Below are 15241 nucleotides of genomic sequence, written 5' to 3'. Positions count from 1 at the left end.
CGGCCTCGCCTGCGGCGGCGCCCCGGAGCGGCGGGCCCCAGCCGGGGGGAGAGCCCGCTGGGGGGCGCCCCGAGCCCCGGAGCCCGCGGAGCGGGCCGCGGGGCCGGTGCTCGTCGCGCGCTCCGCCCCGTCCACGTGCCCGGTGCCTCAGTTGTCCTCGCGCTGCTGCGTCTGGACCGTCCCTCGGCTCCCCGCGGTGCGGCCGGAGCCCAGCCGGCGCCGACGCTCCCCTCCCGCCGCGGGCCCGGGGCTCCGGGGCTCGGGGCGCCCCCCAGCGGGCTCTCACCCCGGCTGGGGCCCGCCGCTCCGGGGCGCCGCCGCAGGCGAGGCCGCGGGAACGGGCCGCAGCGGGGGGCCGCCCTCCCGCCGCTCCGCCGGCACCTGCGGGCTCAGGGGCGGGGGCGCCGCGGCGCAGGGACAGGAAGGAGCCGGCGGGGCTCGCGGCAGCGGCGGGAAGGGGCGGCCGGCGGCGGCCGCGCGGGTCAGGGAGCCGCCCCGCGGCTGGAAGAGCGGAGCCGCGCGGAGCCGACCGTGGCGCGGCCCAGGCGGGCCCCCAGGCAGCAAAGCGCCAGGGCCGCGTCCCTACCTCTCGCCGCGTGGGGAAAGAAACCCTAGCGAGCTAAAGAGCTGAATGGAAACAAAAGGTTAAAACCTGCGCAAGTACAGGAAGGCAGCGGACGTTCCTCGGGATGGGGAAGAATTTCTTAAAACACCCCCAAATCCACAAAACGCCTTAAAGAGGAGACTGGTAAATGGGATCACATCCAAGTGGCAAAGTTCCGAATGGCCTTGGGAGCCCCAAGGGACCCTCCGGGAGGGAGCGGAGCTCTCTGAGGCCCGGAGCACTCCCCGGGGACACTCAGGCAGGAGCCCACACCCGCGTCCCGGCCAGGTCACGCAGCAGCCGCCGCTGCCGCGGAACACAATGAAGACTGTGAAGTTAATAGGCGTCATTTTGCGTCGGAGAAAACACAGAAGCTGACAAGGGGAAGTGGGGCTTTCCCTGTATGGCCGGCAGGGGCACTTTGCAAAAGGAGGCGTCCTCCGGTGAAGCAGGAACACCGGGCTTCTGTGCGGCAGGTGCACAGCTGGGCGTGAACTGGGGGCCTTGTCCGTGTTCACCAGCTGCTGGACAGCGACATCTGGGGGACACTCTGTCCTGCGAGGCAGGCAGGGGGAGGCCAGTAGAGTGGCAAGGAAGACAGGGTGACCCTGGTGGCCAGGCTGTATGAGGACGGGAAAGGCAGACTGTCCCCCTCTGCCTGAGATGTACTCACGGTTCACTCGGCTCTTGCAGGCGAAGCCCTGGGGACAGAACAATAAGACAGGGTGAGCGGTCAGCCTGGCCACTTTCCATGTGCCCTCCTGGACCAGCCCCTACAGCTAGGAGAGTCACACGGCCCTTGACTCTCCGGAAGGGACTGGCAGTAGGGGTGAGGGGTGCCAAGAGTCCAGCCCAAAGCCCGGCAGACAGCGGTCATTCAGTAGACGGTGTGACCTGGACCCCGCGGACCGGGGATCCCCGTGTCCCTAACATTCCCAGTTCCTGCTGCTGGCACAGGCCCACCCATTCATTCTTTAGGGGGACACTGGCTGAGCACCTGCTAGGTACTGACTAGGTGCTGGGGTTCTCGAATGAAAGAAGTGGGGAAAGCTCTGTCTTGGAGGAGCCGCATTCTGAGACACAGTCCGGAAGGTCAGGAAGTTGCACTTTGCAGACAAGGGATGGGGAAGGGGTATCAGAGGCCCCAGGGTGGCGTGGGTGGCAAATCTGCAGGTGTGTTCAAGGGAACCCTTGTGGAGGAGGTGAGGGCATGGCAGGACTGGGGACCAGGTTCCGATGGGGCCAGGGGAGGGGGGAGGTGGCTGGACCACCAGCCTGCAGGCCTCACTTTGGTGGGTGTGCCGTAGGGCTCCACAGCCAAATTCGGGGAGACTGAGGTCGGGGTGCTGCTCCGGGAGCCCAGGGGGCAGGGGGTCCAGGTCCCTGGGGCACCAGGCTGTGCGGGGGAGCCCCTATTCCCCAGCGCCACCACAGGGCGCCAAGGAGGAACAGCGATGTCCGCCCTCTGCTCCCCTTCCGGAGGAGAACACAGCCGGGTGTGTGTGTGTGTGTGTGTGTGTCCCTGAGCAGAGGGGACACTCCGGTGGCACCCAGGTGGGAACGGAGGATCCAAGCCGGCCCTCTCCTGTCCTTGGATCTGCGGTTCCATCCCCGCTCCAACCCCTTTCTAAACACGCTCATGTTTCGGATCGGTGTGGGACGTAGAGGAGAGGCATGGAGATAGTCCCGAGGGCTTCCCCACAGCCGTAGTATGGTGCGGACTGACCATGCGTTTGTACAAACTAGGGACCCGGGCTGCTGGGGCACCGCTGAACCCCGCACGGTTGGGACTTCTCCCAGTTTTGCACCTGTTTTCCGTGTCTGTTCTCAACGTCTGTTTTCCGTTTCACATTGCTCTGATGGAAGGGCTGAGCCCACCTGGACAGCCTCACCCTCTCCACCATGCGACTGCGCGTCCTGGGAGCCCGGCAGCCCAGGGGTGCGCGGGCAGGAGGGGACAGGCCATTCCAGCGAGCCCAGAGACCGACCCTGCAGAGCAGCCCTGACTGAGCGCATGAGCCAGGCTGTGCTGGGGAGGTCCCTGCCTCCCTCCACCTCCCATGCTTGGAATTCCCGCTGGGCATCCACTATCCTGTGGCCTGAACCTACTTCCCAAGTCCCAGAGTTCGAAGGCAGAGAGGGGCCCTGCTCATTGCCCCAAGGCCGAGGGCCTCCGTGTGGCCTGGACAGCAGGGACTGCCCTTTGTACCTGTGCCTGGAGCCCCCACAGCCCCGGAGTTGTGGAACATGGTGTCTAGTGGAGGGCTGGTGGCTCTGGTCTGGTGGGTGCCCCTTCAGTGCCCAGACCCTCTCCTCTCTGGGACACAGGCAGAGGGACCAGCAGAGACAAAGGTCAGGCCAGAAAGCACCTGTGGGCAACGTGGCCCAGGGTCCCTGGCGTACCAGGAGCTGGGGAAGGGCATGGGAGAGGGCTGGCTGCACGCCCTGGGGGCCCGGAGCTGCCCAGTCGAGAGGTGGCCACACCCCCACCTCCCTGGGATTTTCCATTGGGTTTCTCGGGGCTTTCCGTGCCAGGCTTGGGGCTGTCTGTGGGGAGGGACCCCCACCCCACCCCAGGAGCATGTCTTTAGGGAGGGACCTGTGTTCCCTCCCCCGGCCCCACCCCGAGCTGCCCTGCCCACCCCCGCCTCAGCTGGGGCTAGAGGAAAGGACCTGCGTGGGCTCCTGATCCACTTGGCTCCCCGCTGGTCCCTGGAGCTGGTCCCAGGAGGCTGGGACCCCCCAAACCGTGGGGCAGGGCCTCCTGATGGCCCCATTCACCACCCAAGGCCCCTGCCCCCCCCAGGCAGCGTTTGCACGGTGGCCCTCTGTTCCTGTCCCCTCAGCTCCCCCAGTTGGTTCCATGAGGACGATGTGTCACTGAAGACTTGCCAAGGCCAGAACAGTCTTGGGTACTTGTGGGCAGGAGGGGTCTCTGTGAAGGCACTGGGGGATCGCCAGAGGCTGTCCGTCCTCCATGGCTTCTCTAGCTCCAGTGGCGGTCCCCACCAGCTCCCTGCCTGCCTCCTCCCCCCTGCAGTCCCCTCCAGGCAAGTCCTCCGGCGCCCCTCCCCCACCCCAGGTGCCCCTGCTCCCCTCCCAGCCCTTCCCCCAGCAGGGCACCAGGCGGAAGCTCCCTCTCGAGTGGGGAATGGTGTCTGGTTGGCCGTCCCTGTGGGGTCAGCAGCAGCAGGGCCGTGAGCCCCCCTCCCTCTGCACTTGCCCTGCGGCCTCCAGCACCCCTCTCCCCTCACCTCTCCTCCCTTTCCCTTGGGAATTCTTTCTCCTCACAGCCTCTGGGTCTGGGGGGCTGAGTCCTAGCCCAGCCCGGCCCAGTGCGGGACCCCTGCTGGTGGCTCTTCCTGATCCCACTCACGTCAGCTCTCACGTCTGATGGGCTTCTCAAACCCCACGTTTTGAAACCAAGTTGCCCCCCCAGAACCTGCTCCCCACCCCCCCGCCACCAGGCCTCCCACCTCAGGAGCCCTCTCCAGCAGCCCAGGGTTACAGTCACATTCTAGGGTCCACTTTGATTCTTCCTTGTCCACCAGGATCCCCAATGGCTCGAACTCCCCCGGCAAAGTGCACACAAAGCCGCCCCCTCCCATTATCCACCTTCACCGTGGGGGGCCCGGGTCACCCCCCCCACCTGGACCCAGCCGTTTCCTCTGCACCCACAGCTTCCACCAGCACCTACACGTTGTCTGCTCGCGCCCTGTACCAGCTAGAACACCAGTCTCCGAGGCCACGGTGCGCCAGTGCCTCCGCCCTGTGCTCTCCATGGTCTTTCTGAGCCCTTGTCCTTGCGTTCCGCTGAGCCCGGGATGCCTTCTGGTTGTGCCCCCACCGTGCCTGGACCAGTCTCCAGGGACACAGGCACCCGTGGCAGGTGCTCCCGGACGCCTCCCTCGGGTGAGGCTGAGTCAGTCCGCCCTGCGGTGAGAAGTCCCGGGAGGCCACCGTTTCCCAGCACCGGCTTGCCCTGCGGCTCCCTCCTGTCCTGGATTAGCACATTCCTGCAGCCTTCCCTTAGCGGGACGTCCACACAAGCCCGGCACCTCGGATGATGAAACAGGGCTCCCCGAAGCCAAGAAGCCACGAGGGGCTTCAGGGAGAGGGACCAGGTGAGGGCACACCAGCGGGCCCCTCCCACCGGGGCTCTGGGCCAACAGGCCCTCGAGCAGAACTGCAGGGCCAGCCCCATGCCTCCCAGGGGTCCCCAGGCCCCCACGTCCCGTCAGCCACTGCCTATCGCCCTTCGTTCTGTGCCAGGCGCCAGGCCGGCACCCCCCTGTGAAGGAGCCAGGGCCCCCTCAAGATGAGACCCTAGGAAGGCTCGGAGGCTCACATGAGAGCGGGAAAGGCCCCCTGATCACCGGATGGGGGTCAAGGAAGAGGCAGGAGCTCACCTGCGAACAGGAGAGGCCGCATTCTGCAATCTGGGGGATGGCCAAGCTGCGGTGCGCGCTCCAGGCCAGGGAGAGCAGCACCACTGCTCGCCCAGCCAGCATCCGGCCCGCGTGCATGGGGGGAGGTTGCAGGACGGCCCGAGGAGTGGCTCCTTGCCTCCCAGCCTGCAGCTCCAGCCCCAGAGACAAGTGGGAGAGTCTCGATTGAGTCTCCTCCCCGAGGCAGACACTCCCCATCCTGATGGAAAAAAGCCCAAGCGGGTTGGCGGTAACCACAACCCCATAACTTCCTGCCAGGTCCTGGCTCAGGCAATGGGGCCTTCAGACTCTGGCCAGTTGCCCACAAAGTTTCTAGGATGCCAAAGGAAGCATCTGGAACCTTAAGTCTTTGGGGTTCCAGGTAACCAGGTTCCCCAGGGGGCTAGACGCCGGAGCAGGGCTGGCTGTGGGCCTGTGGGGTCAGGGAGCTGTCCCATATGCCCCAAGGCTCCCCCGTGTCTCAGGCAGTTGTCATGATGGTGCGGGACGGAGGGTGGCCAGTGGCCCTAGTTGTTCAGTCCAGGTGGGCTAGCAGAGGGGTGGGAGCCTTTCCAGGTGCCTGCACCTGGCAAGGGCTGGCCCCAGCCCTGAGCCCACAGGAGAACCCTCTTCTGGAGCAGGGCCTGGGGCCTGTGCCCATCACCCCTCTGGGTCTGAGATGCTTAACCCTGACGCTGCTATTCCTCACCCCAGAGGGCAACACCCGCGGCCCAACTTCTGCTTGGGAATCACTCCGCACTTTCCTCGAGTTTGATTCCTTCTGTGCTTGCGCGTGTGTAGGCAGCAGCTCCCGGCCCTGGCTGCTCCGGTCTCAGCGGCATGGTGCAGGGCAGCAGACTTGGAAGACGGAGCTTGGAAGCTCCTTTGTCTCCTCCCTCCCTGAGGGGGCCCAGAGTCCCTGTGTCTGGTCTCCTTCCTGCACCTGCAGGGCCGGTGTGAGCAGCTCTGGCCCTGGGAGGGCACCCTCCCATGAGCGGGGTGGGGGGGGCACATAAAGTGACCCATGGCTGGGGATCTGCCTGGAACCCCAACAGGGCACCTCAGGTTTGGAAGGGAGCTGACCCTGAGTGGCATCATTCGCAGCCTGGGCACTGCAGGGAGGCCGGTCCTGGGGGGCAGCCCTCAGTGCAGACACAGCCAAAGTGCTCCCTGACAGGGACTCAGGCCCGAGTCAGGAGCAAACTCGGGGAGCGCCCTGAAGGAACTTCTGCCCCATGGGACAGGGTCTGCCACCCAACATCGCCCCAAACCATGGTCTGCACTCTCCTGCCGCCATGGCCTGGGCGCCAGAGCTCACCCCCAGTCTCCCTCCATCCTGGGCCAGTGCCTCAGCCCTGAACCCACCTGGCGTACAGCGTGAGTGGGCTGGGACTTCTAGGGGCACTGCTGGGCTCCGGGCACCCTGTCTCACATGACTGGTGAGGCAGGGCCGGGGTGGGTGGAGCTCCAGCCCCCACCTCCCCAGCGCTCGGGAGGCCACCATACCCAGGAGTGAGCGAGCCTACTGTGCTGAGTAGCACAGGCCTGCAGGTCCGGCCTCCCCCAGGAAAGCCCCCCCCCCACTGTCCTTGGGCCAGCCCTCCTCCAGCACACTCAGCCCCTGGGTCGGCCAGATGGGGTGAGTCAGAAGAAAGTGTGCCACCCCAAGGGGCTCCCGTTGCATGGACACAGCGTTGTGCCCCAGGCAATGCAGGCCAGATGCAGGCCTTGCTCCATAGGCTCTGAGGCCGGGACACAGCTGCTTGTAACCATGGGACAGGTGGGAACCACGGTACCACGGGATCTCATGGGCACAGGCTCTCCCTGGGGCAAGGAGGCCATGTGGCCCCCGAGGCCCTGAGTCCCCACTCCGTGGCCACCCCCAGGACAGGCCTACCTGCCAGATGAGACACCTGCCACCATGAAGGTGACACCGGCGCCAAGAGGCACGGGTGACCAGAAGTGGCCAGCAGATGTGGCCGCATGCCATCGTGGTGGGGAACAGCCCGGGGGTGGGGGTAGGTTCCTCCCCACCTCCAGGCCCTGGACTTGTCTGGGAAGGGAGGGCTGTGGACCCTCCCGAGGTCAACAAAGAACTGCCCACAGCGACTGCTCACAAGCCCCTCCTCTTCCATGTGGGCTTGGAGGGCTGGGAGCCCGGAGAGCTTGCAGGGGCTCCCCCTCCCTGGCTCTCTGCCGCCGGAGCGGCCCGCTGGTGGCCAGAGGGCCCAGAAACCCAAATGGGATTGACTCTGAGGGTTCTGACCCAGGCCCCCCCTCCCACACCCTCACTCAGCCCCAGGTTGGAAGGAGACACTTGGGTGCAAATGAGACTTTCGTTGAATGAATGAGTGACTGAGTGCTTTGCGGAAGACCTCGGGCTGCGAGCCTGGGAGGGGCGCCTGCTAGCAAGGAGGGGCTCTGGAGGGGGGGTTTCTCATGCTCATCGGCCCACAAGGGGCGTCCTCCTCCGGTGAGGGGGGGTGCTGCGGGAGGACATGGGGCGTGAGTTTGGGGTACATGGGTGTATGGATGTGGGGTGCTGGCCCCGGGTTGGGGCGGGGGCTCCAGAAGAAATATCATGCTGAAGTTGCAGAGTTTCGCTAAAATAGCTCTGTATGCAAGGACTCTCATTATGTGAAGTTTCCAAAGAAACTAGCCACGTTCTAAGGCTAGTCTGTCCCGTCCTGGTCCTCGGTGTGCAGGTCCTTGGCGTCACGGGGTCCCGGCCCCGGTGCCCCCGCCGTCCAGGGGCACGAAGGAGGCGCCCTGCAGGACCGAGGCGCAGAAGGAGCGGCAGCGCTTGCAGGGCCGGGCCGGCGGCAGAGAGCCGCACACCAGGCAGGGCGCTGGGGGTTCCCTGCGCTGCCCTTGGGGAGAGAGAGAGGAGCCCTGAGCCCGCGTCCGTCCGCCCGCCGCGGCCACGCCCCCACCATCCCAGAGCCGGGCCCTGGGCGCTGAGACCTGTTGCCCTGGGACCACGCCCTGGCCATACTCAACGGTTCCTGACACTGCTCCCCAAGGCGGCCTACCTCACGGCCACCCCAGGCAAGGCCAGCGTCTAGCTGGAAGTCCGGTCCCAGCTGACTCGCAAGCCCACCCGCTCCCACACCAACCCCCTCTTCTTTCCCCAGCCCTCAGAAAACCCCAGACCCACACTCAAGCCCAACAGGCGGTGTCCAGGGGCATCGTGTCTGGGGGGGGGCGTGGGGGTGAAGGCTGTGGGGATGGGGGAGGTCACCTTTGCCACGCTCACCTGCCCCTACAGCCCTCTCCCTCCCCGAGGGCATGGGTGGTCCTAGCCAGGTGGTCTAAGTGAGTGGTCCACGCCCTGGCCCTCCACCCCTGGGAAGGAAGCAGAGGGCTTGCCGCAGGAAGCTACGGGCGCAGTCAGCCTCCTTGGAGCCTGTTGCCCCATTACCAGCCACGAGCCTCTTCCCATAGCCAGTCTGGGCGTCACCCTCAGGAGCAGGGCCAACTGGCACCCACCCAGCTCCCCCGGACGGTCCCTCAGCCCTGCTTAGGCGTCCAGGGAGAAGGGTGCCCGCAGACCCGCAGAGTGAGGGGGCTCCAGAGCCACGTGGGCATGGAGAGGACTGCAGGACCCCAGCCTGTGGCCCCCATCCTGCCCCTTCCCGGGCCCTCCCACTGGCGCTCCTCCAGCTCTTCGTGACCCGCACCCCGCCTCGCCATAGGCTGTGCCCAGAAGACGCTAGGTCCTGCTGCCCTGTGTGCCTGTGCTCAGAGCCCTGGAGCTGAGGCCCTGTCCCCTCCAGGCCGGGACCAAGATGGGCTGTGGGCACAGAGCTGGACGTCAAGAGGGCCGGGTGGCATCCGGGTGTGGGCTGGATCAGGACCCGGAGCCCCAGGCAGGCCCATGGCTGGAGGGGCTCCGATGGGGACTGGAACGTCAGGACTGACGGGTAAGCCCTGGCCTCAGGGCCAGGCTGTTCTGCACTCCCAGGCTGGGGGCCGTCCCCTCCCAGGCAGGCTGCTCTCTGCACCGGCCCCTCAGGACACCAGTCTGCTGGCCCAGGAGGTGGTAACCTTGTTGGGCGAGGGTACCACTGTGGCTGGGACGAGCAAGGGTGAGCAGGCCGGCCACCTGGAGAGGCCGTGCCGTGTGCTGAAGCTGCTGCTCGGGGAGAGTTCTGGCACGGTTCCCCTGACACCCCAGGGTGAGGGAGGCCCTTTCACGGAGGGGCAGTCAGGGTGTCCACAGATCTGAAACCTTGGCCAGGCTCCCTCCCCTCCCTGCTGTGCTGGGCCTGTGAGTCAGTCCTGAGGCTGCCGGTGGCCCAGAAGCCCAGCCAGCTGCAGCCCAGGCTTTCCCGGCCCCAGGGCCAGGGCATTCCCCAGCGAGCAACCGCCTAGCCTCCAGGAGCAGCACGGGCTGGGACACAATGCCCGTCAGAGCCACTCACTACCAACAGCCTGGGCTGAGTCACTCCTCCAGGTGCTGGGTGGGGCAGACGGAAGTGGGGCGACCCAGCACCTATGCAAAGCAGCCCATAGCTTCCCGGAGCCTGAGGCAGATGTTGAACCGGAGCCCAGGAACAAGGCCTCCCTGAGGGGGCTAGGACAAGCCTGTCCCACAGGACACACCAGGGCCTGTACCTTACGTCAGGCATGCACTGGGCACTGGTTGGGGACAAGCAGGCCGATGGGCCCAGAACAGTAGCTCTTTGCCCACCACTGCCGAAGGGAGGGAAGGAGGAGGGAGGGAAGGAAGGAGGAAGGAGGGAGAGGAGGAGGGAAGGAGGAAGGAAAGAAAACCATTCTCAGCACACAAGCGAGCGAGCAAACTGCCTCCACGTGGTAAGAGTGGAAATTCTCCAGCTAATGCCACGGACGGGTGCCAGCCCCTGTCCCTCCTGGAGGCTCCAGCCAGTGCAGTCACGCAGGAATGAGAAACAAAGACATAAAGATCAGAAAGGGGTGATGTGATTATGTAGAAAATCCAAAGGCATTGGAAACTACTGGAACCAAGAAGTAGGGCTGGAGGATCAATGTACGAAAACCAATGGAATATTCTATGTCAGCACACATGACTGGAAAACAAAATTTAGAGCACCACGTGTAACATGAGTGGAATCTGAAAAGAAAAAAAAGTCAAACTCATAGAAACAGAATAGAAAGTGGCTACCAGGGGCCAGGAGCAGGGGAGACAGGGGAGGCTGGTCAAACATCCACGCGTGCAGCCTGAAGGCGAGTGAGGTCAGAGGATGTGATATAAAGGGTGCGTGGAGTGCAGCTGGTGACACCGGACGGAAAAGCTGAGGTCTGCCGGGAAGCAGACTCCGTACATTCCCACCAAAAAAAAAGGATAAAAAAAAATCACCTAAGGTATCAAAATTTATAAAAATGCATTTATAAACATGCCCAAAACATCAAATACGTATGAATACGTTTGATTCAAACTGTGTATGTTAAAATACTGCAGAGGAAAACCAAAGAACACCCAAATTAATGTTGAGTCCATCACCCCCAGATATCAAAGTCTCCGTATCCCAGCCGCCAATTCTCCCTGAAATGGTCCGTGGACGCGGCGTGGGCCCAGTCAGAATCCCACCAGGTCTTTCTTGTAGAAATGTACAAGCTGATGGCAAAATTTATAGGAAAATTCAAAAGACAGAGACCAGCTGAGGCAATGCTGGGCGGGAAGTGCTGGGGAACTTAGGGATCGCACTCCCCGCTTCCCTCCAGACTGTGATCCCGAGGCCCTGCGCGAGTGTGATGCTGGTAAAGGGACAGGTGAACGGAACTCGGCCAGAGGAGGGACTCCAGAGTTCATTCTGGAGAGTCTGTTTCTGATGAGGCGCCAAAGCCACGCGATGGTGTTGGGGCCGCTGGATGTCACTGTGAAAACCACACAGTCCTTGGGCCCTTCACAGCACACACGAAAACGAACTCAGGATGGATCACAGACCGGAAGGTGAAGGCCACAACCACAGAGCTTCTAGAAGGAGCCACCGGAGGACGCCCTCGTGACTTAGGTGCAGACCAAGCTATTTCACAGAAGCAGGCCAAGCACTAGTTACAGGAGGGGAAGCTGACCGCTCAGGCTTCGTGGCATATGTCTGCCTCTCAGAGGACATCGCCAAGAAAGGCAGAAGGCAAGCGCGGACTCGGAGAAAACATTCCCAATGCACGTAGCTGACAAATAAATGCATAGCATATAAAAAAACCCAGCAAATAAGTAACAGAAACACAAATGACCTAGTTTAAAAATGGGCAAAGGCCAGAAACAGGCACTTTGTGAAAATATAGCCAATAAACGCAAGGCAGAGCGCTCGGCCTGACCTGCCATCCGGGGAACACAGACTAAAGCCACAGTGGGACGCCACTGCAAACCTGCCGGAGGGGCTAAAAGCACCATCTCACCGGATCGCGTGCGGGGAGGCTGTAGGACGCCCGCGCGGACCCTGCCCTGGAAAACTGCCCGTTCCTTCCACAGCAAAACGGAAGCATCAGCAGCATCAGCAGGGCCTGAAGGCCAGTCCAGTCCGTGTCCGCTCTGGAGGGACCGATGCACGCGTCCACACATGCCGGCACGCGGCCATCACAGTGACTCGGCCGCCACTCCAAACGGGAAGCGACCCAGCCCTCCGTCCTCAGTCCCTCGCACGGCCACCTCTGCCTGGAAAGTGAACGTGCCACCGGGGCCTGCGGTTCGGAAGAGGCCAGGCACGGAGCATGTGGGGCGATCTAAGTGGGGCGGTGCTGTCTCCGACGACCTCTGCAGTGAGCAAGGTCAGCTGTGCTAATCTGGGGGAGGGGGAGCGGACCTCGCACACGGAGCCATGTGTGCTCAAGGTCTGTCCTCACTGTGCGCGTAAGCTGTGCCTTAAGAATATAGTGCAAAACAAGACACTCTTGGGGTGCCTGGGGGCTCCGTCAGTGAGCGTCTGCCTTCGGCTCAGGTCATGATCCCGGGGTCCTGGGATCGAGCCCCGCATCGGGCTCCCTGCTCAGCGCGGAGCCTGTTTGTCCCTCTCCCTGTCCCCCTGCTTGTGTGCCCTCTCTCGCTGTCTCTCTCTGTCAAATAAATAAATAAAATCGTAAAAAAAAAAAAAGCTACCAACCGCCCAAAGGGAGGATTTCTAATGAAAGATGCACTAGACCCCAACTCTGAAAAACCACAGAACACCAAGAAGCGGTTGAGCTTTAATTAAATGGAGTAAATCATGATCATGGTTTGAAAGACACGAATGCAAAAGGTGTCAATTCTCCCCAGACCGTCTGCCCCTTCAAGGTGATCCCCCTCAAAGTCCCAGCCAGCTTTCCCTCCTTCCCTCCCGCCTTCGAAGTCGACAGGTGGGTGCTGGAATGCGAGTGCGAGCGCAGGCCGGGAGCTGCCGGCCAGTGCGGAGCGCGCCTCCCGCCCGCTGGGCACCTGCTGTCGGCCCCGGACGCGGCGCCGAGGCTCCAGGCGCACAGGCGGGGTTGGCGGGCTGACTTGGACAAACTCAGGCTGGCCAGCCACTGGCCCGAGGAGGAGGGTCACGGGGATCTGGCCCAACTGCAGCCGGTAGCCTGGAAGCAAGTGCGGCTCGTCTGGGCTGAACCGGCCCGGTCGTGCAGTCCCATGACTGGGAAATGTTGGCTGAAGCTCTGGGGCCGGAGCCGTTTGCCACACAGAGCGACTGCACAGTCTGGGCTCCTGCGCACGCGGCGGTCCCCGGAGCGGCGTCCTTGGAGCGGCAGGCGGCCTGGGCTGCAGAGCAGCCGGTGGGTGGTAGGGACCGGTCGCGCCCTGCCTGGAGACCTGCGGGAGCAGAGCCGTGGGGACTCAGGAGGCAGGAAATCCGCCTGATCCCAAGTGGGGGCCGGCAGGGCGGCTGCAGGACAGACTGCGGGGTCTCAGGCACCATCCGTGGAGGGGGCGGCAAACCTTCTGGGACAGGACAGAGGGACGTCTGTCACATACTCTCTGCTGCGGTTTTTTATAACCCTTTAAAAAAGTAAGGCCCATTCTCAGCTCTCAGGCCACAGAGCAGCAGGCCGCAGGCTGCGGTCGGCTGACCCGCGCGGTCCCATCTGCAGTTGCGCACCTTTTGTCATCTGGCCAACTGGCAATGGGCTGATGGCTGGGGTGCTCAGTGGCATCCGGGCTTCCTGCCATCCCTGTGGCACTGTCCAGTGCTGGGACTGTGTTCTGCTCCCCCACCTCCTTCGGGGGAAAGTGGCCATGTCCTCTTGGCTGGGCACGGAGCTTCTCTCTCCCCCTGGGCAACCCCTGGGCCATGCACCCTTCTGCCGGCAGCGAGGCCTGACGGCGGTCCACGGGGTTCACACTTCATCCCAGCTCTCCCATCTGCACTCCCCTGTGGGGGTGGCAAGGGTCCTGGAGCACCAAAACAGGGTTACTGTCCACCTCCAGTGGCCCCGGCCCTTGAGATGAATGTTCCAGATGGGAGGAAGGGATGATGGAGGACAAGAGCCCGTCCTGTGACTATGGATGGAGGACAGGACTGTGCCTCTTGGGGGAGCTTGTGGGGCCCGGAGGTGCAGCCCAGCGGTGCGGTCAAGGAGCCGCTGACTGGGTCTGGCCGGCCCCTGGGCCTCCCACCTCTACCCACAGGCTGTGGGTGCGGCCGCCAGGATGCAGATCTCAGCCACGCTCCTCGAGTGGCTCAGGAGAAGCAAGTTCGCACGGGACGGGCAGGCTGAGTGGACCACGGAAACCGTCTCCGGCGGGGGTGGGGGTCGGGGATGCCCTTCAGCCCATCTGTTCCACCCTACATCGGCAAGGACATTGAAGATCAGAGGTCAACCCAAACTCAGCTGCGTGGGTCTTCACGAGGACTGGACTGCGGTAGACCGCATCCTGGCTGTCGGAAATCCAAGCGGTCCGGGCCCCCTGGGACTTAGAGCATGCCTAGGCCTGGGCATGGAGGGGGCACGGCGGGGGGACAGCTGCGGGCTGGCTTCTTTCTGCTACTTGGGGCCTGAGGAAGGTAGCCCTAAACAAACATGTACCAGACAAATTGAATGGCTTCGGTGTCACCCTCTGCTGGCCGCATGAATCGGAACGGCCGGTAGAGGGGATACTCACCGGTCGAAACCCGGCAGAGGCCGAGCAGGACTGGCAGGTGGATTGTTGGGAGAGACGGTCCTCCATGGGTCTTTTGAGCACCCTACACATTTTGTTGGGTGTGCCGAGAGTGCAAGGCTCTGACTACCCTTCACCGGGGCCATGTGTCAGGGTCATGTGTGCAGGGAGCAGTCCTGAGGGATGAGAGAGTGTCTCCCTTCAGGTCAAGAGCAGGGTTGCTCACTGCTTGCGATTAAAGCGGCGGACTCCCCAAACCAGCGCTCCTCAGCAGTGACACGAACAGGTCCGTGGCATCTCCTCTTCCTGGGACTGTCACAGGTGTGCTGATGCTCGTGCTGGGCCATGAGTAAGAACGTCCTTGGTCTCCGGTCTAGGTGTCTCGTGTCTTCCACTAGCACCCATGAAACAGCCACAGGCCAGGTTAATCCCTAACTGGACTTGTCTTTCTGACTCACAGTTATCCAGATGAAGAGGCCTGATGTAGAATCCAGAGCCGAGTAGAGCCGTGAGATCTGGGACTGGAGCCTGATGTCACAATCGGGAGACTTCTGGAGCAGAGGGCAGGAGCATATCTTGATGGCAGGAGGTGAGTTAGTCCTGGGGACCGAGAGATTGGACTGTCGTGTATTTGGTTATTGTTCCAGACGTATTCCTCTCCTCCTCCTCCTGGTAGCGAAGTATCCTTCCTCACCCACTGACCTGAGTTTGGCCAGTGCCATGCATGCAGATGTGGTGTGAGTGGAAGCTTCCCTGTGCTCGCATGTCTGGCTTGCTCTCTCATTTATACCGTCTGCCATGCGAGGACGACACCCCAGGAAGCCACGGGTCCCAGAAGGTGGAGACACATGGAGCAGATGTGAACCCAGCCCGCAGCCTGGAGCCCCGTTACGCCTTCCCTAGCTGAACCCAGCACTGCTGCCGCTGATCTGAAGACATGGGAGGAACAAATGCTTGCTGAGCGAACACCACTGGGGAGAAAAGTGCCTTTGTGATGTAGCTTTAGTCCCGCAGCAGCCTGGCTCAGACAGACAGACAGACAGACAGTTGGAACAGAGTAGAGTCCAGACACAGAACAACATACAGTCACGTGGTTTAGGAGGAAGGTCAGTACAGTGGCGAACACTGTCTTTAAGACCCGTACCACTGGCTGAG

General features: G+C 63.0%; 2 protein-coding genes across 2 annotated transcripts in view; both read right to left on the bottom strand.

Moving 5' to 3' along the window:
- The window catches only part of IL17REL (interleukin 17 receptor E like), a 22242-nt gene extending 17039 nt beyond the window's left edge, over positions 1–5203 (bottom strand). The window contains exons 1-2 of the mRNA XM_032882742.1: positions 5014–5203; positions 1278–1305 (exon numbers count right to left, since the gene is read on the bottom strand). Coding sequence (XP_032738633.1) covers positions 1278–1305; positions 5014–5130 — 145 coding nt within the window. The 5' untranslated portion in view covers positions 5131–5203. The remainder of the gene's footprint in view (positions 1–1277; positions 1306–5013) is intronic.
- Positions 5204–7661: 2458 nt separating this feature from the next.
- TTLL8 (tubulin tyrosine ligase like 8) overlaps positions 7662–15241 on the bottom strand; it is a 48766-nt gene continuing 41186 nt past the window's right edge. Inside the window, exon 13 of the mRNA XM_032882741.1 lies at positions 7662–7901. Coding sequence (XP_032738632.1) covers positions 7747–7901 — 155 coding nt within the window. The 3' untranslated portion in view covers positions 7662–7746. The remainder of the gene's footprint in view (positions 7902–15241) is intronic.

The sequence above is a fragment of the Lontra canadensis genome, unplaced genomic scaffold (genome assembly GCF_010015895.1).
Source record: "Lontra canadensis isolate GAN:19392208 unplaced genomic scaffold, GSC_riverotter_1.0 scaffold84, whole genome shotgun sequence".
Taxonomy (NCBI): domain Eukaryota; kingdom Metazoa; phylum Chordata; class Mammalia; order Carnivora; family Mustelidae; genus Lontra; species Lontra canadensis.
The sequence above is the reverse complement of the archived record's forward strand: the minus strand, read 5'-3'. Positions and strand labels throughout refer to the sequence as shown.